The 23,889-nt window shown below is 44.3% G+C and overlaps 2 protein-coding genes across 2 annotated transcripts; one reads left to right on the top strand and one right to left on the bottom strand.

Moving 5' to 3' along the window:
* Positions 1 to 212: 212 nt before the first annotated feature.
* On the bottom strand, positions 213 to 1,253 carry LOC100278645 (uncharacterized). Its single transcript, NM_001151851.2, has one exon. It carries the CDS (start codon positions 1,087 to 1,089, stop codon positions 388 to 390), a length of 702 nt encoding a protein of 233 aa, NP_001145323.2. The 5' UTR covers positions 1,090 to 1,253; the 3' UTR covers positions 213 to 387.
* Positions 1,254 to 19,369: 18,116 nt separating this feature from the next.
* On the top strand, positions 19,370 to 22,200 carry LOC542664 (S-domain class receptor-like kinase 3). The gene has a single exon (NM_001112185.2). It carries the CDS (start codon positions 19,443 to 19,445, stop codon positions 21,921 to 21,923), a length of 2,481 nt encoding a protein of 826 aa, NP_001105655.2. The 5' UTR covers positions 19,370 to 19,442; the 3' UTR covers positions 21,924 to 22,200.
* Positions 22,201 to 23,889: the final 1,689 nt, after the last annotated feature.

Genomic DNA, 23,889 nt, shown 5'->3' with positions numbered 1-23,889 from the left:
ATTGCATAAACAAAGAGAGATGGTAAATGACACTTGGTTATTTTGGAGCAATCTAACACTCGTTTTTTTTGCCTAATCCCCGTAATTCCGCTAAGATTAAGGTGTGGGCCCCTTCATTTTGGATCCAAGTATCCAAGGTAAATCACTCGGTTGTTTCGCAGACACATTGTGAACAAAGTATCATACTAGATGATACCATCTTAGCATTTTTGTGTCGTATAATAAGTTTGGTCACATTGGGCATTGAATACAATTGCAAAAAACCCTTGGACAAAACAAAACTGCCGAGTACTGCAAAAACTAATCCTTTCCATCTAAACAAAAAAGGATCACTGATTCCTAAAAAAAAATAGCAGGGGGCAAAAACGAAACGGCGGGATCATGGCTTCACTTGTTGCGGTTCCACTCCAGGCCAGGGACCGCGTCACACCGCTCCATAACCACCTTCCTCTTCTCCGGCGTCGCGCTCCAGCCGTCCAGCGGGTCGACGGCGGCCGTACTCTCCTTACGCGTCGTCGCGGGCCACCGTCGCGGGAAGAGGTAGAGCGCCGTGGACATGAGCAGCGTGGCCCCGACCCGGCCGAAAAGCACCACCATGAGGAGGCACAGCACCACGGCCGCGGCGCCCGCCGCCGGGGACGGGGACGACGCGGGCCTCTTGTTATTCGGCCGCAGCTTTACCGACGGCGGAGAAAGCATCCCCGAGACCGACGGCGAGGACGAGGCGGACGAGGAGCGCGACAACGACGACGACGACGACGAAGTGTCCGATGAGTCCAGCGGCCACGACGACGCGGAGCTCAGCAGCGCCGAGGACGCCACCGACGACGCCCTGGACACGCCGTAGACGCCGTCGTCGTTGTCTGCGTCCGCCCCCCGCTTCGTTGGCTGGCCCAGCGGTGGCGCCGCCGACGGTTTCTTCTCGCTGCATCCGCCCTTGTTGTGAGTACCGGGCAAGAACTTCAGCTTCCCCCGGAACGACAGGCTCCGGCGGCCACGGCGCAGGCCCCGGTGTCTGGGCGCGGCCGCTTCGTCGTCGCCGATCACGACCGCCGCCGCCGCACCGCCGAAGCACATGAACAACTTCATAGCCGCGCGCGGTCACGGGAGAGGAGACGAACGGATCGGCAGGTCTCGATCAGTCGGCGCGAATTGGAGTAACTCGCTGCGGGGGTTACGTTTGTGTGCAGCGGGTGTGGATGTCTGGATCAACTGATATATAGCAGGACCGCGGCGTGTCGAGTGTCCGGCCGGCTGCGTCTGGTTCAGATCGGTGCGAAAGCGGCGAGCGGCCGGATATATAGGCGCGCGTCAGCGCGTGTTTTGGGGTGTGGACTGGACACGGCACACTGGTTGTGTTTGTTGCGGGAATAGGAATGAAGGGAAGCCGAGGGGGCCTACACGGTACGTACTGACTGACTTTGACTCAGGTTTTGTACATAAGCACAAAAAAAGCTGCTGGTATCGATTTCCGAGGAGTTAATTCTGTCAAATTTGACTATGTTTACAAAAATATTGTCAACGTTTATATTGTTTAATATATTTATTATATATACCAATATTAGTAACATGTATCATAAACTAGTACTTTATATATATACTCCAACTGTCCACAAATGTTTGTCACTGTGGTACTTGTGTCAGCCAAACTTTCTCAAGTTAAACTAGATTTAAAGAATATATTAGCAATATTTGTATCTTGGAATAATTTTACTAAAAAATAGATTCAAAGATCTATCTAACGATACTAATTATGTACTATAAATATTAATATTTTCTTATATAAATGTGGTTAAAGTTTAAAATAGTTGGCTCCTCAAAAAGCGAGAATGACAAACATTTATGGACGAAGGGAGTACTTATCTAATTTTAAAATGTCAAACTCTGTACAATTGTTTGGAAAGAGACTACTTGCCAACTGCAGTAAGGGCATGTATAGTGGAGATACACTAAAACGGTTCTTCAAGCACAAGAGACAACTAAGAGACTCTATTATACAATGAAGTGTCTATAAGTGTAATCTATTAATAAATACAGAAGTAAATGTGTTTGTACAGTATTGGATCGATAGAACAGATGACGAATTCGTACAATATGAAGTGAGGCGTCTGTTGCTACTTGGGTTATGAGCTAGAGACGTCTCTTCGCGGAGAGACGGTTCCATGTTTTTTTTTTGCAAATCCTCCCTTTAAACACTTCAAGAGCATCTACATTAAACACCACTGTACATGCACTAACGATGCATTGCCAAACGGTAACCATTTGTAAAACTTTTTGTTTGCACATACTCCCCTTCTGTTCCAAATTATAAGTTGTTTATTAGGATAACGACACAATCTCTAAAATATAATTTTGATCAATATTTGTTAAGCATATATGAACTCTTAATACATTTATACTTTTATAAAAGTAGTTTTCAAGGTGAATGAGCATATATGACTATTAGATTTCAAAGCTAAATAACAAAGAATCCAAGTTTTATAAGTTTGGCTCAAATGTCCAAAACAACTTCTAATTCGGAACCGAAGGGAGCAAGGTTATTATTAATGAAAGTTTCATGAGAGATAGTAAGCCACATATCATTTTATGACACGACACTTACATTTATTATGAAATAGATGAAAATTAGTTTCATCACCATAAAACTATATCAAACTCGTTTTCAAGGTACCGAAAAGCGTGTGAGACCACCATTGAGAGTAATTTATTTTATCACCATTTGTTTCATCTTTTCCTAGTGGTTGTTTATATGTAACATTTAAGACACATGGTAGTCTATAAAATTGTCACATGAAACTTTTTATTGAGAGAGCATATTTCATTCTTCATTTCATTTTACTGTTATTTACGTGGCAACATACTGAAAATTGTGTGCTAAAATTATCACTGAGAATAGTCTAAGAGGAGTAAAAATATTGGACGGTCTTTGCTACAGTGCACGAAGGGAAAAAGAACTGGCGCTATAAGTGTGTTTTTATCTACGTTTACATAGATTTGATTAAGAGAGTATTTGGTTTATAAGAACTAAGGTGCTGTTTGGTTCAAAAAATGTAACGCAAATGGTAATGGTAATGGTTTACGTTTGATTACTGGCGGTAACAAATTTGAATAGGCTGGTATCAAATTTTAGTGTGGTATCTGATTACGGACTAAAACAAACATGATTTAATGTTATCAGTTACCCATTACGTTACAAATATGTGAACCAAACGGCACCTAACTTTAGTCACTCAATTTTATTCCATTGTAGTCGTTAAATTCATAAATATGGAAATTAAAATAAAGATTCAGTTTTTATATTTAGTAATCTAGGGACTAAAACACGCTCTAATACTGAAGTATTATCTCGGTTCTCAAATATTCTCGCAGGCTAGTTTATTTTAAAAGTAAAACAAAACAAATAAAAAAGAACGTAGTAGGTAGTTTGTGTCCTCGACCGATAATTAATATGACGGAAAGCAATAAAATTAACCCGGCCGGCCTGCAAACTGCACGTCCCACACGATCGCTTGGCTACTCATCGGTTTCGTTTCAGCTCGCGACATGTTATTACTTTGCTTAGTATCACCAATGTATATCACGTGGTCGAATCCAGGTCTGTGGACAGTGACAGGCTCACTCTCAACTCCCTAATAATTCAAAAGGCAGCATATAAAGCATGTGTTCAAAGGCTTTTCCTGACTTCGGTTACTTCTTCAATCCTAACAAAGCAAGCAGCTGCCGCAACGACGTAGAGTATTCGACGGCAAGCGTGCACCGCAGTAAATAACAATATAATATGAGACTGCTCTAGCTAGCTAGCTAGCCTACTCTCACAAACTACTCTACTAAACAACAGCAGTAGCTGTCTGAAAAGTAGCTACGTACAACGAGAACACAGCCTATGTGTTGACACCTTTTCGGAGGCGCCAATCACTCAAAAGAACCGGCGGCGGTGCTCTCTGGTCAGGCGCAGACGGTCCGCGGCACAGGGCCGGACGGTCCGCGGCCTGGTGCGAGGCGCGGTGGTGCTCTCTGCACAGGCGCGGACGGTCCACGGTCAGGGGCCGGACGGTCCGCGACCTGGTACAGGGGCTAGGGTTCCCTGCCTGACGGCCGGACGGTCCGCGCCCTAGGGCCGGACGGTCCGCGCGTGCGCAGGGGGTGGCGAAGGTCGCCGACGACGCCTGGATCTCGCTCCCGGGAGGGACCCCGTCGGGGAGGAGAGATCATAGGTGTTGTCTAAGCTCGGGCAGGCCGACCTAGACTCCTCTAATCGACGTAGAGTCGAGGAGAGGCGGAGAATTTGGGGATTGGAATACTAAACTAGGGCTAAACTAGAACTAGACTAGAACTACTCCTAATGCATAAGGTAAAAACGAGTAATAGACTTGATTTGTTCGATTGTTGGGGGTTTAATCGGCCGTAGCCCTTCATCTATATAAAGGGGGAGGTCTGGATCCGTTTCCAACTGTTTCCCGAGTTAATCCCGTGGTTTTAGGTAACAAATCCCGCGAGAAACTAGGAACCCTAACTGACTCTGCGCGCGCGCGGACCGTCCGCGCCACCACCGCGGACAGTCCGGACCGCGGACCGTCCGGCCTCAGGGCCGGACCGTCCGCCAGGCTCATTGTAGCCTTCAACATATGCCCCCTGCCTTTTGGTGCAGTTTGACGAACCAAAAGCATATGAACTAAACCTGATGTAAGTCATCGGCTTTTCAGAATAGAGATCATTCAATAAAGCACCAATATATAAAGGCCGTTTTGGATTGTATCTTTCTCGGCCATGTCCATTTGATCAACGGATCAAAATGAATAGAATGGAGGTGCCCCCCAGTCTGGATAGACGAAGGGACTATACATGTACCATGGATTCATCATCGTGTCATTCCATGTTTGAACAGGATAATATACCGACGATGAGTAAATAGGTGGAAAGTACCCTGGTCTCATAGAATGAATAGGCGATGCTTGTTGTGTCGCCTTTCGGGTCGTTTTGTTTGACCGTTCTGTTTTAGCAGGTGACCGGGGTTTCTTTGTTGACTGATCACGTGGAACAGTCTTTTTGCTAGTATTTTTGCAGAGCAACTGATCAAAAGTAGGATCGGCTTTGATCAGCCGATTATATGTGCTTTGACCTTGCGTCTTTTTCCTTGCTTTGTGTAGAGGTTGACGCCTTTGGTCATAGGTGGACTGTCCGGCTGAGTTAGCCGGACCGTTTGTCTGAGCACCGGATTGTCCGCACGTAGGTGCCGGACCATCTACGATGCTGGGGGCTAGGCTGATGTGTTTGGTTTATTAACTGTGCCTGCCCCCCGGCGTCTTCGGACCTTTTAGCCTTCTTGTCCGAAGCTTTTCGAGCAATCTCCTTTTGTGATATGCGAGGATTGCTGATGACGATGCCCTTGCCTTTGTCTTTATCGGCCATTTCAGACCGAACTAAGACCTTTTTGCATGTGAGTTCTATTGTATTAACAGGAAAGGGTTGTGTGTCTACTTGCATCTCCTGAAAAGCCAATCGACCCTCATTTATGGCCGATTGTATCTGTCGACGAAAAACATTACAATCATTGGTGGCATGAGAAAAGGAATTATGCCACTTACAATAAGCACGCCTCTTTAATTCATCAGGAGGAGGAATAGCATGAGTTAATTTAATGTTGCCGTTTTTCAGTAACTCGTCAAATATTTTATCACATTTGGCAACATTAAAAGTAAACTTAACTTCCTCTTGTCGATTCTTTCGAATCGACTGTAAAGCAGAACACGCTGAAGGTTTAGCCTGTCCTGGCCAAACCAGTTCGGCGGTGTATACATCCGTGGATTCATCGTCCGAATTATCGTATCCCACTAGATGCATCTTATGGCTAGCCGATTTTGATGTTTCCTTACTTCGGCTTTCACAGGTCATAGCCCGCTGGTGTAAGTGCACTAGTGAAAAGAATTGGGTGCCATCTAATTTTTCTTTTAAGTAGGGTCGCAACCCATTGAAAGCTAGCCCTGTCAGTTGTTTTTCTGCGACATGAATCTGAAAGCATCGGTTTCTAGTGTCCCGGAATCTCCGGATATAGTCATTAACCGATTCTTCAGGCCCCTGTCGGACTGAAGCTAAGTCAGCCAATTCTAACTCATGTTCTCCTGAGAAGAAGTGTTCATGAAATTTCTGCTCTAATTCTTCCCAAGAGTTAATAGAGTTTGGTGGCAAAGCTGTGTACCATGCAAATGCAGTATCAGTAAGGGACAACGAGAATAAACGAACGCGGTAGGCTTCCCCATCAGCCAATTCTCCCAAGTGTGCTATGAATTGGCTTATATGTTCGTGTGTGCTTTTCCCACTTTCACCAGAAAACTTAGAGAAGTCTGGTATTCTAGTTCCCTGTGGGTATGGCACGGTGTCGAATCGGTGGCTATAAGGCTTCCGATACGATTGCCCTGTACCTGACACACTAACACCGAGTTTGTCCCTGAACATCCCGGCTACCTCGTCTCTGACCCTCTCTGCCATGTCTGGCGACCATCCATTGAGTTTGTGGGTGGAGATTTCAGGTTGCCTGACATTACTCTGTCGGCTTTCTTCCCAGGTATGTTTGAGGTGTGTGTTAGGTGTCCTATTAATGTCACCAGCTCCTGCCCTATACCCCTCAGGCTCTCTTGTGGCCGAATAGTATTCAGCCCTATGTCCATGAGGTGGTATGGCATGATTATAATGTGTTGCTGGTGGGGCACCATAATGTTGCTGCGATGAATGTGGGAACTGTACGTATTGCGCAGCTCTTGGCTCTGCGTATGCATATCCGGACGGTCCAGCGTAAGAGGCCGAATGGTCCGCGACCTGGCCAAATGGTCTGAAGGTATATCCGGATTGTCCAGCCGTATATGGTGCTACGTGGGTAGTCTCGTACCCAGACCGCCTGTCGTAAAGAACTGGACGGTCCGCGATCGGGCCGAATGGTCCAGGGCTGTACCCGGATGGATCGGCCATATATGGCGTGACTTGGGCAGTCTGCGCATGGACTCGTGTAGAGTCAGATGGTCCAGCGTAATACGTCGGCCGGTTCATGCTATATCCGGACGGTCCGCAGTAAGATGGCGGACGGTCCGCAACATATCCGGACGGTCCGGCATGATGCACCGGACGGTCTGTGATGGGGCCGAAGTGTTCAGGGTTGTACCCTGATGGTCCGGCCATGTACGGTGCGACCTGAGTGTTTTGTGTGCGGGCCGGCATCTGGTCGAACGGTCCGGCGAAATACGCCGGACGGTCCGCGGTATAACCGGACTGTCTGAGATGATGCTCGGACGGTCCGGTCGCGTCCAGTACCCGCCGCGTGCCTAGTGGTTGCGGCTGTGATGGTGACACGAAAGCGTGCATCGGCATACCATATGATGGTTGGGTCAAAGGTGACCCGTTTATAGCCGATGTGTTTGACGTGGGTGGCACTGTATTAGACTCTCGCGATGGAAAATTAGGAGCAGCTGATTTCTCGTATGCACGTAAATGCATTTTAATAGATTCATCTACATATTGCTTTAACTGATCTCCTCGTTGATCCATGAAAGTCGTAAGAGATAGATCTGGAGTACTTACAGCGGGACCCTGCAGTGGAGGTAGGAGAGATTCCATATCGATCTCCCCTTGACGGACGATCTTCTGGTGGCGATCCACCGTGAAGTGTGACAAGTACTTGTCTGCCGCCTCCTTGCGCCGTTCGGAGAGTTTATGCAGCAGTTCGCCTCTTCCTTATCGCGTTGTTCGTTCCATTGCCGCATCACCTCCTTCTCATCGCGCATTACGAGGTCTTCAAAGGGCCTTTGGTCATCAGCCGGGAGCGCCTCCATGGTCGGCTTGATGATGTTGGTAGTGGAGATCTTGGTGTGATCCTTAGAACCGGCCATTTATGGGCCGATTTTTAGCAGATCTAGACACCTATTCCCCAGCGGAGTCGCCAAAAAGTATGTTGACACCTTTTCGGAGGCGCCAATCACTCAAAAGAACCGGCGGCGGTGCTCTCTGGTCAGGCGCAGACGGTCCGCGGCACAGGCCCGGACGGTCCGCGGCCTGGTGCGAGGCGCGGTGGTGCTCTCTGCACAGGCGCGGACGGTCCACGGTCAGGGGCCGGACAGTCCGCGACCTGGTACAGGGGCTAGGGTTCCCTGCCTGACGGCCGGACGGTCCGCGCCCTAGGGCCGGACGGTCCGCGCGTGCGCAGGGGGTGGCGAAGGTCGCCGACGGCGCCTGGATCTCGCTCCCGGGAGGGACCCCGTCGGGGAGGAGAGATCATAGGTGTTGTCTAAGCTCGGGCAGGCCGACCTAGACTCCTCTAATCGACGTAGAGTCGAGGAGAGGCGGAGAATTTGGGGATTGGAATACTAAACTAGGGCTAAACTAGAACTAGACTAGAACTACTCCTAATGCATAAGGTAAAAACGAGTAATAGACTTGATTTGTTCGATTGTTGGGGGTTTAATCGGCCGTATCCCTTCATCTATATAAAGGGGAGGTCTGGATCCGTTTCCAACTGTTTCCCGAGTTAATCCCGTGGTTTTAGGTAACAAATCCCGCGAGAAACTAGGAACCCTAACTGACTCTGCGCGCGCGGACCGTCCGCGCCACCACCGCGGACAGTCCGGACCGCGGACCGTCCGGCCTCAGGGCCGGACCGTCCGCCAGGCTCATTTTAGCCTTCAACACTATGTTACAGTAATACCTCAACAGTTTATTTTGTTTTCTACTCTTTCTACAGTGTTTAGCATGGATACTTAGGCTGGCTCCAGTTGGAGCCAGCCAAATACGACAGCCATTTAACTATTTAGCTGTCTTCTTTGTTTTGGCTGCCTAAGCTATATCATCCAGTATCCAACAGAGAAGATATTTTCTCTTATACTTTTGTCATGAATATTTGTAGAGTTGAACTGGTTGATTGTGGAGACATACTGTCAGAAACAGAGTAGCGTGATAGCTGCCCACCATAGTACCAGCGAAATTGGTTGGTTCTCCTACCGTCATTTTGGCTGGCTCAAATGACTGCTCTATTGGAGGCCAGTTTCTCAAAATACAGTACCACGTTGGCAGGTAAAATGACTTTGGCTGTTCATTTGGCTGTTCTGTTGAAGTAAGGGGGTGTTTGGTTACACCCCGCTAAAATTTAGCCCCTGTCCAATCGAATGTTTGAACCTCCGTTCCGGGTATTAAATGTAGTCGGATTATAAAACTAATTTATCAGCCGAAGATTAAAAGATGAGACGAATCTAGTCCAGTTGGTTGGGTTTATATTTCATACTCCTATTTAAAAGTCAAACGTTTGATATGACCCGGGCTAAACTTTAGCAGGAGCAACCAAACACGCCCTAAGTCTTAGGGAGAGAGAGAGAGGATTGGAACGCGCGGTCGTAGTGTAGTGTAGCAGTTTCGTGTTTGACGGTTCCGACGAGCGACTCCACTGCAGCATATATATGGCTTTAATTTATGTTTTTTTCTATAAGATTCCGACGCCTTTGAAACCTGTACGTACGTAATTACACTGGGCTTTGCATGTAGAAAGGTGACTTATTATTATATGGTCTTGGGCTCTTGGCGCCCAATTATTGTTATTAGTAGCTAGTCACGGATCGTGCACCATGCATGCATCTGCAGGTTAGGCGTTACGAAACTCTACCACTGAAGACGGGACTCTTATTAGCTAGCAGCCTAGCACCAAACTCACACTCTAGCGATTCGATTCGACAGAAGACCAACCATAAGGTTCCTTTTTGCTTTAGTTTCTTGTTTCGTTCCCGGCCTGCTACTAGCTCGTCCGTCGAGTATTAGCCATACTTGATACTTTTCTGCTTCTCTCTTCTTAATCAATTAACGCGTCCGGAGAAACACGGCCGGATGTGTCAACAGAAATGATTAACTAGAAGAAGAGCAACTTTAGAAGATTTGTTTTTGTATTCTTACTCATTATTAGGAATAAATATTTTCGTAAAAAACGTATTCTTAGCTTCAACGACCGGGCTTTTTAGTTGGACATATACATAAATATATATACCTAATCTTTGTCCTAAATTTCTCGCTAGATAAACGCGTAGACAACGAGAATAGCTCTATGTATAAAGCACGCACAAAATTTAGAAAAAAAACTTGTTAGACAATGGAAAAAAATATAGAAAGTGTTTTTAAATTTGAATGACTCTCTAATAAGTAATGATTTATTTAGAGAGTGTGTTTTAAATACTCTTAGAGATGTTGTTAATTTATGAATGCTGCTATATTTCAATTAGGGATTAAAAAAACTAAAATTATGCACAAACCAGGATTTTGAACTCTAGGTGTTGGCTCCAAACTCACTTTTACACCCATCTAGTCAACAAAACATTAAATTAAGAAGAGATCTAAACATGGTCGCGTCCAGAGGGCAGTCTTTCTCTCACCGGCTGAGTTTTTTTTTAGCCAATAAAACATACATGTTTTTTTATGTTTTATAATGTATATTTATAAATGAAAACCGTAGACATTTTGATAGTGATATATATATTATAACAATCAATCGCATATTGTAGACAGTAGGACGGATGGATAGCTAAAGCTTAGCTAGCTTATAGTTTAGAAACCTAGAAAATATCACGCGTCCTTTTCAATATATATAGCTTACTCCCTGGAAGATCGGAGTAATGCACGCCCAGCCCAGGGCCTTTGTATTTTTTTTTGTAAAAAAATAATAATGCTTTTAGTCTGTGGGCGTGTCACTGTCAAGATTAGCCCCTGATCCATTTGCCTTAGTACCGAAGCTATGCATGCATGGTTAGAATTAGAAGCTGCCTATAGGCATCTTGCCTCTTGGCATCATTACCCGAGCTTCATCTAAAGCGCCTTTTTCTTTACAAAGTGCTGGATAGCCAGCCATGCTCAGTGCTCACTGTCTCTCTGAATCCCATAGATTCATGGCATGCCAGGGTAGCTACTAGTACGAACGAAGGCCCCTGTATGTAGGCTTTTACACTTTCTTTGGCCTAGGTACGTGTAGAGGAACTAGCGAGCTCATCAGACCCTCTTCTGCATACGTGTTGCAGGTAGGATCAATGCATATCCATATGCTTATGAGTGGAACGTAGTGTGCCGAAACCACCACCTGAAGGATAAAGCTAAGCCAAATCATGTCCATTAGGACAGTGGACGCTCCATGCCTCCATTAATTTCCTCCATTAATTTACTACAACTATAAAGCACGAACCTTTTGTTTTCGTCGTTCCTCCCCCTCCGCGTGCACACGCAGGAAAAAAAGCAAGTACGCACCACCAGACCGAGAACCAAACCCTGGTCGTCTGTGTTCGGGGAACAATGTCCGCCTCCTCTAACCAAAAAAAGTATATATTTTTTAAACATTACTTATAATCTAAAAACAAAAAAATAATCGTGTCAAGCCAACCTGACACTACTAGCCCAGAAAACAACTCATGGACGATACGATTTTCGATCTGGACTAGCAATCTAGCATGGGGTCTGTTTTGAATCGTGACGAACCGTGCTATTAAATGAGTCGCCTCTGTCAGGTCGGGCCGTGGCACTATCCGGATGTTTGGTTATATGTACCGTCTCGTCTTGGATCACCGTATGCGTTGACTCTATCTGAGCTTCTGTTTGGTTGCCTGCACAAGGGAGACGCAGGCTGTATGAGCAGATGCAAAACAAACCATTTTATAGTCATTTGGTTGCATCCACTCGTACGCAGAAAATTACCGTATCGAGTCAGCCAGGGCCACCCGAACCTGCGTATCTGGATACAGGCATCCAATCAGACGATATATATTAAATGAGTTGTGTCTCATATCAGCCCACTAAGCATAGCTCATTTGGTCATCTATAGTCTAATACATCACCTCATAACGTCATTATCTTGCGAGCGTGAAAAAGCGAGATATGAAACTTCATCTCGTTTCCCCACACACATATCTCGACATTCACACTCATTTAATATACGGGTTTGAATTGTGTTTGAAAAATCATCCCATTTAAACAGTGTCTAAGTATATAATATATAGAAACCGTTGAACAACTAACTATTAACATAAATAAGCCTGTGGGTACGCTGCTTTATCAGCCGGTCGCTTTACTACTACTCCTGAGAAGACGACTTACGTATCATACTGGCTGGACAGCATATGCTAAATTCTCCCTCCCGCGCTCCGTAAAAGAAATACAATTTTACTTAACTACAGTTCTAAGTCGAAGCATCTCCAGTTTAATCATTTTTCTTAAAAATACTACTCCCTACATTCTTTTTTATTTATATGATAATAAACTAATGAGCGACAAATAAGGAAGGTAGTAATATGTATGATATAAAACAAATATTATTAGATTCATTGTGAAATATATTTTTATAAAATTATTTGGAATCGTAATTGTTGATACCATTTTTATCTAAAAATTAGTTATATTTAAATTAATTTGACTTTGACTAAAACAATATTGTTCTAGAGATGCTAGGACTTACTCACTCCGTCCCAAAAAAATATTTATTTTAAGGTGTTAATAAATTCACACAAAATATTTAATATATGTATTTAAGTTCATTGCATCAATTTGAATATGGACACAAAAATAAAGACCCGAAGCAAATAGTATATTAGGACAACGGGAGTATTTTATTAGAGATACAACAACGGGATTTTGGTTTCATGATTTTTTAATGTTCTTTTTTATATATAGCGATTTCCAAAATTGAAAAAATTGGGAAACTCATTTAGTTGAGAAATTCTACGCTTATAAATGGATTTATAAAATTAAACTCTACCTACATTCTTAATAACAGCACCAATTTAACATATTTTGATCTTTCCTTAGTTCGTACATCGGTACATGTGTTACTATCGAGTTTACGGTCATATGCACGTTACTTCATCGGTGAATATAATCTGCATGTCACGTTGTCACCATGCATGCAAGGACAGGTTTGAGAATGTAGTTTGTACATTCCATTCCTAGGTAAGACACAACATCATTTTATTATTGGGCCTTAGTATTTGTTAGCAGCAGGTGATTTTGGGCAACACCCAGGGTGCCCGGTCATTGGCTCCGCTTCACCAATGCTCGTGGTGGTGAGGTGGACGGGGAGGGCGACACACATCATATTGTGGTTGTGGGCTGTGGCAAGGTGATGGTGGATCGACGGTATATGGGAGTTGGGAGGGATGGATGGAGGGTGGGTGGCGGAGGAGAGGAACGATGACACGAGATGTAAGACTATCCGCAGCGGTTTCTTCTAAATTTTTTCTTTTATATTATTTTTTTGGGTCACATCATTAATATTTCATCTCCTGCTTTTTTATCCCTCGTAGCGGTTCTTTCTAAATACTTTTCATATATCTCACTACAACCATAAAATATCATTTACTACACCTACTTTTCATCTATTATCAATTTTTATTCTACTAACAATTAATTGAACATTACTAGCACAGTGTTTAGAGGGCCTGCCACCGCCCTCCACATCTAGCGGAGCTAGGCCTGGGCAATCGGTTAACCGATGTTTTTCGGTTCGGTTTTTTCGGTTTTTTATAAATTCGGTTTCTGGAAAACGGTAACCGAAACCTTATGTGGAAAATCGAAAACCGAATCTTCAGTTAACCGAATATTTCGGTTCGGTTTTCGGTTTAACCGAAAAAACCGAATACGATGACCACCTAGTTGTGGCCGATGGCACATGCAGTCGCTGTAAAGTCACCGAGTATTATTTCGTTCCAGATGAACATGATCAACGCAGAAGTGCTAGCAGTGGGATGTGCCTCTTGTATTTCCAGCTCAAATAGTGTCGGCTTTTGGTTTCCTGCAAATGAGCCGTGAGCAGTTAGGGAAAAATAAAAAAAAAGAGGCAATACCAAACTCAGTAAATAAATGGGGCAGCTACGCGTGAAAAGAATAATAAAAAAGGTTTTTTGGTCTGGGACTGAACACTGAAGATAGTAATAAGATTGGACAAACTCTGCACTACTGTGAAAAAAAACAATTGAAAAAAAACTATTGCCACTTGCTAGTATTGGCGTTTGCGTGATGCCATGACGCCTGTGATGACCTGATAATGGGCCAACTTCAAGTAGTGGGTAGTGGCCGATGGGCGATGGCCCAGGTGCTCTCGGTTTTCGGTTTAAACCGAAATAAAAACCGAACACCGAAATTAGTTCGGTTTCTGCAGATTGGTAACCGAAAAGTAATCCGGTTTATTCGGTTTCGGTTTTTTCGGTTTCGGTTTTCGGTTTTTATGCCCAGGCCTAAGCGGAGCACTATTCTCACCGCTACCACTCTTGCTTGTAAGGGAGGGTTTAGGGGTGGCCGCTGCGCCCATGTCGTTACACCGCTAAACGTATACAAGGTTAGGGGAGGGAGCACCTCGTCGCATGCGCTGCAGACAACCTAAAGGAGAGGTGCGGCACAGTAACTTTTTTCTCCCTGCAAAAAATGGTGATCCAGTATTTATGAAGCATATAAGAGTATCTATCTATCTACGCTGTTAAGAACCAAACTAAACAAAGTTTTGTACATCTCATCATATTTACACCCCTCTCTGAGATAACCTATGAGTTATGCATTAAAAATTGTATATCGTAAATACAACTTTAAAATTAATGACTCTTAAATATTTCTAAAAGGGTGACACATCCCGTGTAATCACCTATTTGATGTAATCGTACAATTAAATCATCTAGGGTATCCATCAAAACAATTTTATATAGAAGGGATTAAATGTAAAATAGGTACTAAATGAAAGACCAAGTATCTATGGGTTTTGATCATTAAATCATCTAGGGTATCCATCCAAACAATTTTTATATATAAGGGGTTAAATGTAAAATATGTACTAAATTCTATATGGAAGGGCAGTTATCTTTGGATTTTGATCGAATACACTAGATAGCTTAATTGCGCACTTGCACCACATATTTCCCCTCTTAGGCCGACTCCAACGCGGTATGTATCATGTAAGGCATACGCGAGATGCCTCCCCCACGGGCACTGTTCACGCGAGGCATAAATTCCAACAATGCATGCAGAGTTGCTATGCATTCGGCATGTTGTGGTCTAGGAGAGCTAACAATGCACATCATCTCCAGTCTCCACTATGCATATTGCTCATCAGCAGACAGCAGTACACACATGTTATGTGAACACAATAAATGCGCCGTGTGAACGCAATAAATATGCTACGATTTTGCCTAATGCATCGCCATATGCGTTGCATGTTGGATGCCTCTCACTTTTTTCTTGTGCTCCAAACATTGCACATATTGCATACTAGTGCTTTGCCGCGCCATTTTGCCTTGCACAGTTGGGGTCAGTCTTAAAGGCTTCAAACTCGATCCAACGTCCACGTTATTTCTATGATCATGATCTTACAGATGAGCTTCAAAGCACACCGCTAGGGATGACAATGGAGAATTCCCCATTAGGGCTTGTTCGGTTATTTGCAATCTATATGGATTGGAGGGGATTGATACGGATTGGAGGGGATTTTGACTTACTAGAGATTAAAACCCCTCAATCCCCCTCAATCCATATGGATTGGGGTAAAACCGAACAAGCCCTTAGGGAATAACTCCCCAACCCGTCACCGATACAAAAAAAATTGCATGGAGATCCCCACAATTGCTTGCAAGGGATGTTTCTTCTCCACCCTCATTCCACATAGGGATAAATCCCCACCCTCTCTTAAATTATAATTAGAACGTATGTCCTTTGTTATTAATGCAAAACATTATAATTTATACACATTGTCAGATGTAAGAAGTTATTATGTGTACATCAAAATGAACACAATTGTACAATGAATGATCTCTTGACAAGTTAATTATTTATTTTTATCATTAACTATTACAAAAAAAAATCATCACATGCAAGTTTAACGGGTCCCCACAGGAACGGGGATGGGGAATGCTTCCTCCATTCTCGTTTACCCGTCGGGGGATGATTGGGTTAGGCGCGACGCGATGATTGGGTTAGGCCTGCACAACCAAGTGGACAACAGGGGCGAGCTAAACCATGTTGGGCCACAAGCCGTCCAGTAGGTCTGGTCCATTTGGACATGTATACCCGTACACCAGTGATGAGCACTCGCAGACAGGCGGTGGTGCAAGCAAGACGATGACCCGTATAGGTGAGACTACTAGGTGTCAGCGTAACAGAGTTGTTAGATCATCTATTGAGGTATATGGGTTTTTTATTTGGTAAGTTTGGGATTAGTTAGGTTTAGGATTGAGTATATTCATATTTTTCTATTTGACTCTTATCTAATAATAAATTTTACACTTGGGTAATTAACCAGATAGGCAGCGGTGCAAGCAAAATGATGACCCATATAGGTGAGACTACTATGTGTCAGCGTAACAGAATAATCATTTGCATACAAATAATCATCTGCATAAAAAAGAATACTTTATTTTTGCTTTCCCATAGTGTTATACAACTTGGGTTTCAAATCTATCCACTAACATATAATTAAGTTAAGTAAAGCATACAACCGAGATAACACAATATATATGTGGAATCTTAAATGTGATAGCCGTTGACACACCAGTATTTTAACCAAGACAACAAGAAGTGCACAAGATTTTGCCAAATACTCATTGGAGCCCTACACAAGGGAATGCACACGCGAGGGTTAACTCTCGATAAGATAACTTTGTGGATAACCTCGGTCCTTCTCTATGCGTAAGTGATGCTCCAGTTGTTGCCTCTCCTAGATTCTTCGTACTGTATCCACTATCGAGTTTTTGACTGAAACGCCTAGGGCCTTGTTCCCTCTAGTACATGATGGTGGCCATAACATAATCATAATTGGTATATGATCTCATAGGATTACAAGCTCCTCCTGGTACAACTAATACAATGGTGCACGCAAGCACCAAGGGTAGAGGTGTCCATTCCTCACTTCTAATCATTAGGACAAACATAGAGCAAGCGCTACTGAAGTGGTCTAATTAACCTAAATACTTCACAAAATACCTATGCTAATCATGGAGTGATGTTTGAGCATTTGAGTGTCTAGAGCTACTAGAGATGAGCATTAACTCTTTTGTCGTGTTCCTTAGCTCCCACACATCTCCAATAGTCGATTGGGTGGATATATATATATCTCTAGTCTAAAAATAGATGTTGGAAATGGCACATAAATTCTGCATACTTACTGGACATGTCCGTTATAGTCATCGAACACGTTCGATGTGTACACAATAGTTAGTCGTTGGAACTAGCCATTGCCGACCATTTGAAGCTCGAACATCTGATGCTTTGAGCGTTGTAGCCCCTCTCGGATGCATTGTAGCCCCCTTGAGTTAATGTGCAACCTCTTTGAGCGCCCTGTCCAGTGGGGTATCCGGTGTCACAACAACACGTTTGGTGCCTTATGGATCTTGCGTGTCCGGTGTATTCTATTTTAGTAGCCATCTTTTAATTTATGGGGTGTTTGGCGTAACTCCGAAGCAAAACTCCAAGGAGGAGCTAGCCAGAGCCAACCAACTACTCTAAATCTAGAGCCTCAAACTCCTTGGAGTTTTGAGAGTCGCATCATAAATTTTTGGAGTACCTCGGCGTCAGGACTAGTGGCGCCAACCTCAGTGCTGAGATCCATGGCGCCGAGGTCCCTGCCCGGCCACATGCACGCATGACCTGCTGCCCTGACGAACCGAACACAAGTACGTACGAGGCACGTGCACTAGAGCAGGCTGCAAACAGTGACAGGCACACACTGACTCATCCAGGCATCCATTCATCCTCATGCATGCGTCGATGATTGCGCCGCATCGTGGTCGTATGTTGCCGACATTACTTGTTACATATAGAAGAATTCACCATGCCATAGTAGCGAAGAACCAACTCGTATAGAGCTTTGGTCCTTGTGTGGACTAAGAGAGTGGCACCCTTTTGTTGGTGCTCCAGCGAGGATGGGCAATACTGACTTTTCGAGAACTCAACAAAATCTAGAGGTACTCGAGAGAAACCTTTTCAAAAGGACGATACACGTATAGGTGGCTTCCGCTCTTAGTCTGTCTCGTGTTTCATCTCCTATCTTATTCTTTATTTTAAACTTTACTCTATAAACAGTTTAAAACAATATCATCTACAGTGCCGTGTCTCCTATTTTACACGATCCACCGAAGACAGCCTTAAAAACGAAGGTACCTAATCAATTCAGGCTCCTTCCACTGTGGAATGCGCATAGACTCGGTCAACTCTTTCGAGTCCTCGTCCTCAGCCTATAGTCTTCACAGGTAGACATGAATGCCTGATTGCAAAGGGTCAGGGCTCAGGGCAGACCTGTCCAGCTGTCCTCATCCCCTTTGGATTTCAGGGAGTAAAGTACATACATCTACCTCCAGTTAATGCTAACCAATGCCGGGTCTCCCCAAAATTAATGGTTCTTGAATTGAATGCACGGAGAGACCCCTCACACCTCCCAGTGAACATGCTTTTGACAGACGAATTTTAAGGAGGATTGAGACCAGAATATCATCTCTGTACATATATACATATCCCTACCACCAAAATAGGAGTATCTACTCGGTCGGTTCAAGGACAAAAGAGATCAGACCACGGACGTAACACACTCGTCAGCGTCTCACTCTCACAAAATACTAGTAGCATCTCTTTAATCGATGACAATTCACGACACCGCTATCATGTGACAAACGACAGCACTCGCATTGCAGAGAGACAGGCCTGGTACTGGTACGCACCGTGTTCTTTGGTCTAGTCCGACCGTGCCATTCTAGAAGACCTCACCAGAGAAAACAGGAGGTGACCAGATCAAAGTTCGAATAATCGGTAGTGGAAACCTGAACGTTAGCAAAGTATTAGCAATGAATGACGAAGTCCTGACTGATTAGCCACGAACGACCGTCTCGTTAAACTACTCCAAGCCAGCCCCTGCGCGCTGGCTCTTTAGCCGCCGCCGCCGCCGCCGCCACAAATCAGCAACACTTCCGTTGGCTTCCCACCATTCGCTCTCGTCTTTCCTAAAAAAAATAATTTCAGCCAACGGTCAGCATCACGTAACAGATATTAGCGTTTCTGCTCACAGGTATGAATCAAGAAAAATAATGTGTGCCGTGTTCAGCTGCACAACAAACCAGCTGAACACAAGGCTGCAAAAATCAATTAAAATGACCGGCGAATTTTCAGCGGACAGAGAAATCGAAGAGCACATTCCTTACCTACAATTCATCTAAGAAGAAGCCACAGAATTCTTGTGTAATCATTTTCAGCGCAAGACTGGAATTATGTTATTTGGTTATTTGGTTGTGTACCTGTCAAATAGCATAGCACCAGGTCAAATACGGCACATTTTGTCATTAGGCCACGAAGTGGAGCCTTGCTGTCCATAAAGACTTCTGTACCCAACTACCACCGCAACCAATTACTCCAGAAGTCCAAATCCCTCTCTCCTCCCTCCCAGCACCAGCCCTGGCTGCTCCACCGAGCTCCCATCCATGGCTCCTGTCTTCTTCCTTCTACCTCTCCTACTCGGCCAGATCCTTCTCTGCGCAGCCGGCGACACCATCAACTCGTCCACACCCTTGTCCGGCGCGCAGAAGATTGTGTCCAAGGGCAACAAGTTCACCTTGGGCTTCTACACCCCACCCCAAGGTACCAACACCTCCTCCAACCAGGGTAACTACTACATCGCCATATGGTACAGCAACATACCACTGCAGACGACGGTGTGGATGGCCAACCCCGATCTGCCGGTGGCTGACCCGACCACCGCCGCCTTGACCATCGGCAGCGACGGCAACCTCGTCCTCCTTGATCAATCCAAGAATCGGCAGGTGCTGTGGTCGACGAACATAAGTACTAGCTCCAATTCCACCATCGCTGTCCTCCAGGACGGCGGTAGCCTCGACCTCAGAGATGCCACCAATTCATCCATGGTTTATTGGCGAAGCATCGATCATCCCACCAATACCTGGCTTCCTGGGGGCAAGCTTGGGCTGAACAAGACCACTGGTGTGAGCCAGCGGCTTGTTCCATGGACTAACACCGCCAACCCCTCTCCTGGGCTGTTCTCACTGGAGTTGGATCCAAGAGGCACGACGCAATACTTAATTCAGTGGAATGATTCCATAACATACTGGAGCAGTGGTCCTTGGAATAATAACATCTTTAGCCTTGTGCCAGAGATGACCTCTGGTTACAACTATGACTTCCAGTTCATCAACAATGCCACCGAGAGCTACTTCATCTACTCAATGAAGGACAACAGCATCATCTCGAGGTTCATCATCGATGTGGATGGGCAGATCAAGCAGCTGACATGGGTGCCTGCCTCCCAGTCATGGATCTTGTTCTGGTCCCAGCCAAGGACACAGTGTGAGGTGTACGCACTGTGTGGGGCCTATGGTAGCTGCAACCTCAATGCACTGCCATTCTGCAACTGCATCAGGGGGTTCAGCCAGAAGGTTCAGAGTGATTGGGACCTCCAGGATTACAGTAGCGGGTGCAAAAGGAGAGTACCATTGCAGTGCCAGACCAATTCGAGCTCTTCACAGGCTCAGCCTGATAAGTTCTATACCATGGCAAATGTGAGGCTACCTGATAATGCTCAGACTGCTGTGGCTGCGAGCTCTCAAGACTGTCAAGTGGCTTGTCTGAACAATTGCTCCTGTAATGCATATACTTATAATAGTAGTGGCTGCTTTGTTTGGCATGGGGATCTGATTAACCTTCAGGATCAATACAGCGGGAATGGAGGAGGCACACTCTTCCTCAGGCTTGCGGCTTCTGAACTGCCAGGCTCCAAAAGGAGCAAGGCAGTGATCATTGGTGCAGTTGTTGGCGGAGTTGCTGCAGTTTTAATTGTCCTTTCTATTGTGGCATACTTCCTATTTCAGAAATACCGCCGAGAGAGGACTCTCAGGATACCCAAGACTGCTGGGGGCACACTGATCGCCTTTAGATACAGTGATCTGCAGCATGTCACTAATAACTTCTCGGAGAGGCTGGGTGGAGGTGCCTTTGGCTCGGTGTTCAAAGGGAAGCTCCCAGATTCAACAGCCATTGCTGTGAAGAGGCTCGATGGAGTTCACCAAGGGGAGAAGCAATTTCGTGCTGAGGTGAGCACCATTGGCACCGTACAGCATGTTAATTTGGTCCGCCTCCTTGGATTTTGCTCAGAAGGATCACGGAGGCTGCTTGTGTATGAGTTCATGCCAAAGGGCTCCCTGGACCTGCAGCTATTCCTTGGTGAGACAACAGCACTCAGCTGGGCTACCAGGTACCAAATAGCACTTGGAACAGCAAGGGGCTTAAATTACCTGCATGAAAAATGTAGGGATTGCATTATACACTGTGATGTCAAGCCAGAAAACATACTCTTGGATGAGTCATTTGTGCCTAAGGTGGCTGATTTTGGTCTAGCAAAGCTCTTAGGCAGAGACTTCAGCCGTGTATTGACAACAATGAGAGGAACAAGGGGTTACCTTGCGCCTGAATGGATCAGTGGTGTGGCAATTACAGCAAAGGCAGATGTCTTTAGCTATGGCATGATGCTCTTCGAACTCATATCAGGCAGGAGAAATTCTGACCACGGAGAACAGCATGGATCCACCTTTTTCCCAACCTTTGCTGCCAGCAAGCTTCATGAAGGAGATGTGCGGACCTTGTTGGACCCCAAGCTGAATGGAGATGCAAATGCTGACGAACTCACAAGAGCTTGTAAGGTTGCCTGTTGGTGCATCCAAGATGACGAAAGTGCTAGACCTACAACTGGTCAGATTGTTCAAATCCTCGAGGGATTCCTTGACGTTAACATGCCTCCTGTTCCAAGGTCATTGAGAGTTCTTGGTGAAAGCCCTGATGTTATAAACTTCTTTTCAGATATATCTTCAAACCAGACTTCCCAGACACAGAACAGCACAACTTCCCAGACACGCAGTACTACTTCAGGCAGTTCACATCTCCAAAGTCCATAGATCAGATAACCTGCAATTTATTAGGGCAATACTTGAAGAGCATGAGTAAATCTGTACATGATTAGAACCTAATATACTCAGTTTTTGTATCACTATGCTTCAGTACTGTAAATTTAGTGCAGAATGTCATAACCAAAACAAGGAAGGTACTACTGTTGCATTTACATTACACATGCAAGATTCCCCATTTTCTCTTACTAAATGTAAAAAATCAAGATGATATCATCGAAGTTGATTGATTGAGATGCTTAAGTTTTCTCATGTGCAAAGAAATAATAACACAAATGATGTGCACATAATTTTTTGGGGGTTACTTGCTTATTTTTTGTATTGTATTTTTATTTTTGAAAAGCAATCTCAGCATCATTCACTAAAGAAGGATGTGCACAGCTAAACTTATTTTAGGAGCAATTAGTCAAAAACACAAGTATTGCTCATAAATCAAGTACTTTCTAGATATATGTAGAGTCATGGGATCATTCAGACAGGGATGAAGATTCGGTCAGGTTATTATGGACTTTAGATGCAAAGCTAGAATGTTGCAGGCATGGTACAATGAGGGAAACCACTGCTTCCAAGATCTCTTAGACTAAAGAACATTTTCAAAGAAAACTTCCTTCAGTTTGACAGACAACAGTTTCTCACTATCTCTAACTATCAATACCATGGGGAACAGGACTAAAAAAATTAGGATATATGGAAAAAATGCATTGATTGCATTCAAAACGAGAGCACAGTACAAAGCAATTTATACTCAACTAAATAAACAAGGAACTAGTTAGAGATTAACTATCTTATCCATGGACCATAGCTATTGTTATGCACGCTTCAGATTTTTAGATTTTCCACTAGACTAATTAGATGGAGTACCCAGAGAGGTGATACAGTACTTGGAAGTTTAACGCATTAAGAATCCCATGTAACTCCATCCAATAAAGTCGTAGACTCGTAGTATAGTAGCATAATAAGTGAAAGACCATCACCACGGATGAAATGGCAGTAGTATAGTCCCATGTATCTATAACATTAACATGCTCCTTGTTTATACTAAATCAGTTGGTACTATACTCCTGATCTTCTAGCTTATTGCCGGACGCATAAGAAAATAATGCAACTTACTACAGTGGAAATATTCAGCCTCTCCTTTTCAGAGCATTGCTTTACCAGCTCAATACGGCGCCTTGTCAAGATCTGTTAGCTCAATGATCTAAGGGCACACGACAAAAAAGAAAGGGAAGGAAAAGCTTTGAGCTTAGATATTCTCTCTGGAAACTTTTATGCTGGTATCTGGTTCAGAATTATTTCAAAGAGAACTATTATCTGGGTGTCCAATCGGGATAGCTGTCTCAAATGCTTCATTTCCAGAACTTACAGTATCCATGGATGGAAATCTAGTCCACAGTTCAGCAGATCTACAATTGCAGTTTTCCTTGATAGTGTAAATCTTATCCTGAGAGATCAACACAACTCTTCTGATGTTTTCTGGCAAAGTTTTGATCATCCAGCAGACACGGTAGCGAGCAGAGACAGGCATGCATGTCTACCTAGTCTCTTGGTTGCGTGGGGCCATAAGGTACTTTCCATTGTGGGCCACAATAAAGATAAGTGAAGGTGACGTTTTTGAAATTTTGTATTGCAAACTAAGGCCCCGTTTGAATGTGCTAGAGCTAATAATTAGCTGGTTAAAATGTTGCTAATGGAATTAGTTGACAAACAAATAGTTGGCTAACTATTAGCTACTTTTAGCTGGATAAATAGGTAGTTGAGGGTGTAGCTAATAGATAGTTAGACTATTAGCTAGGGATGTTTGAATGTCTCCAACTAAGAGTAGCTAATAGATGCTAAAAAGGCGGCTTTCCTTTCAGATACTTGGGGATCCCAATGCATTATAGAAAGTTAAGTAATAGAGATTGGAAAACCATAGAGATAAAGTTTGAAAAGAAATTGAGCAGCTGGAAGGGAAAAC

The sequence above is a fragment of the Zea mays genome, chromosome 7 (assembly GCF_902167145.1).
Source record: "Zea mays cultivar B73 chromosome 7, Zm-B73-REFERENCE-NAM-5.0, whole genome shotgun sequence".
Lineage (NCBI taxonomy): Eukaryota > Viridiplantae > Streptophyta > Magnoliopsida > Poales > Poaceae > Zea > Zea mays.
The sequence above is the reverse complement of the archived record's forward strand: the minus strand, read 5'-3'. Positions and strand labels throughout refer to the sequence as shown.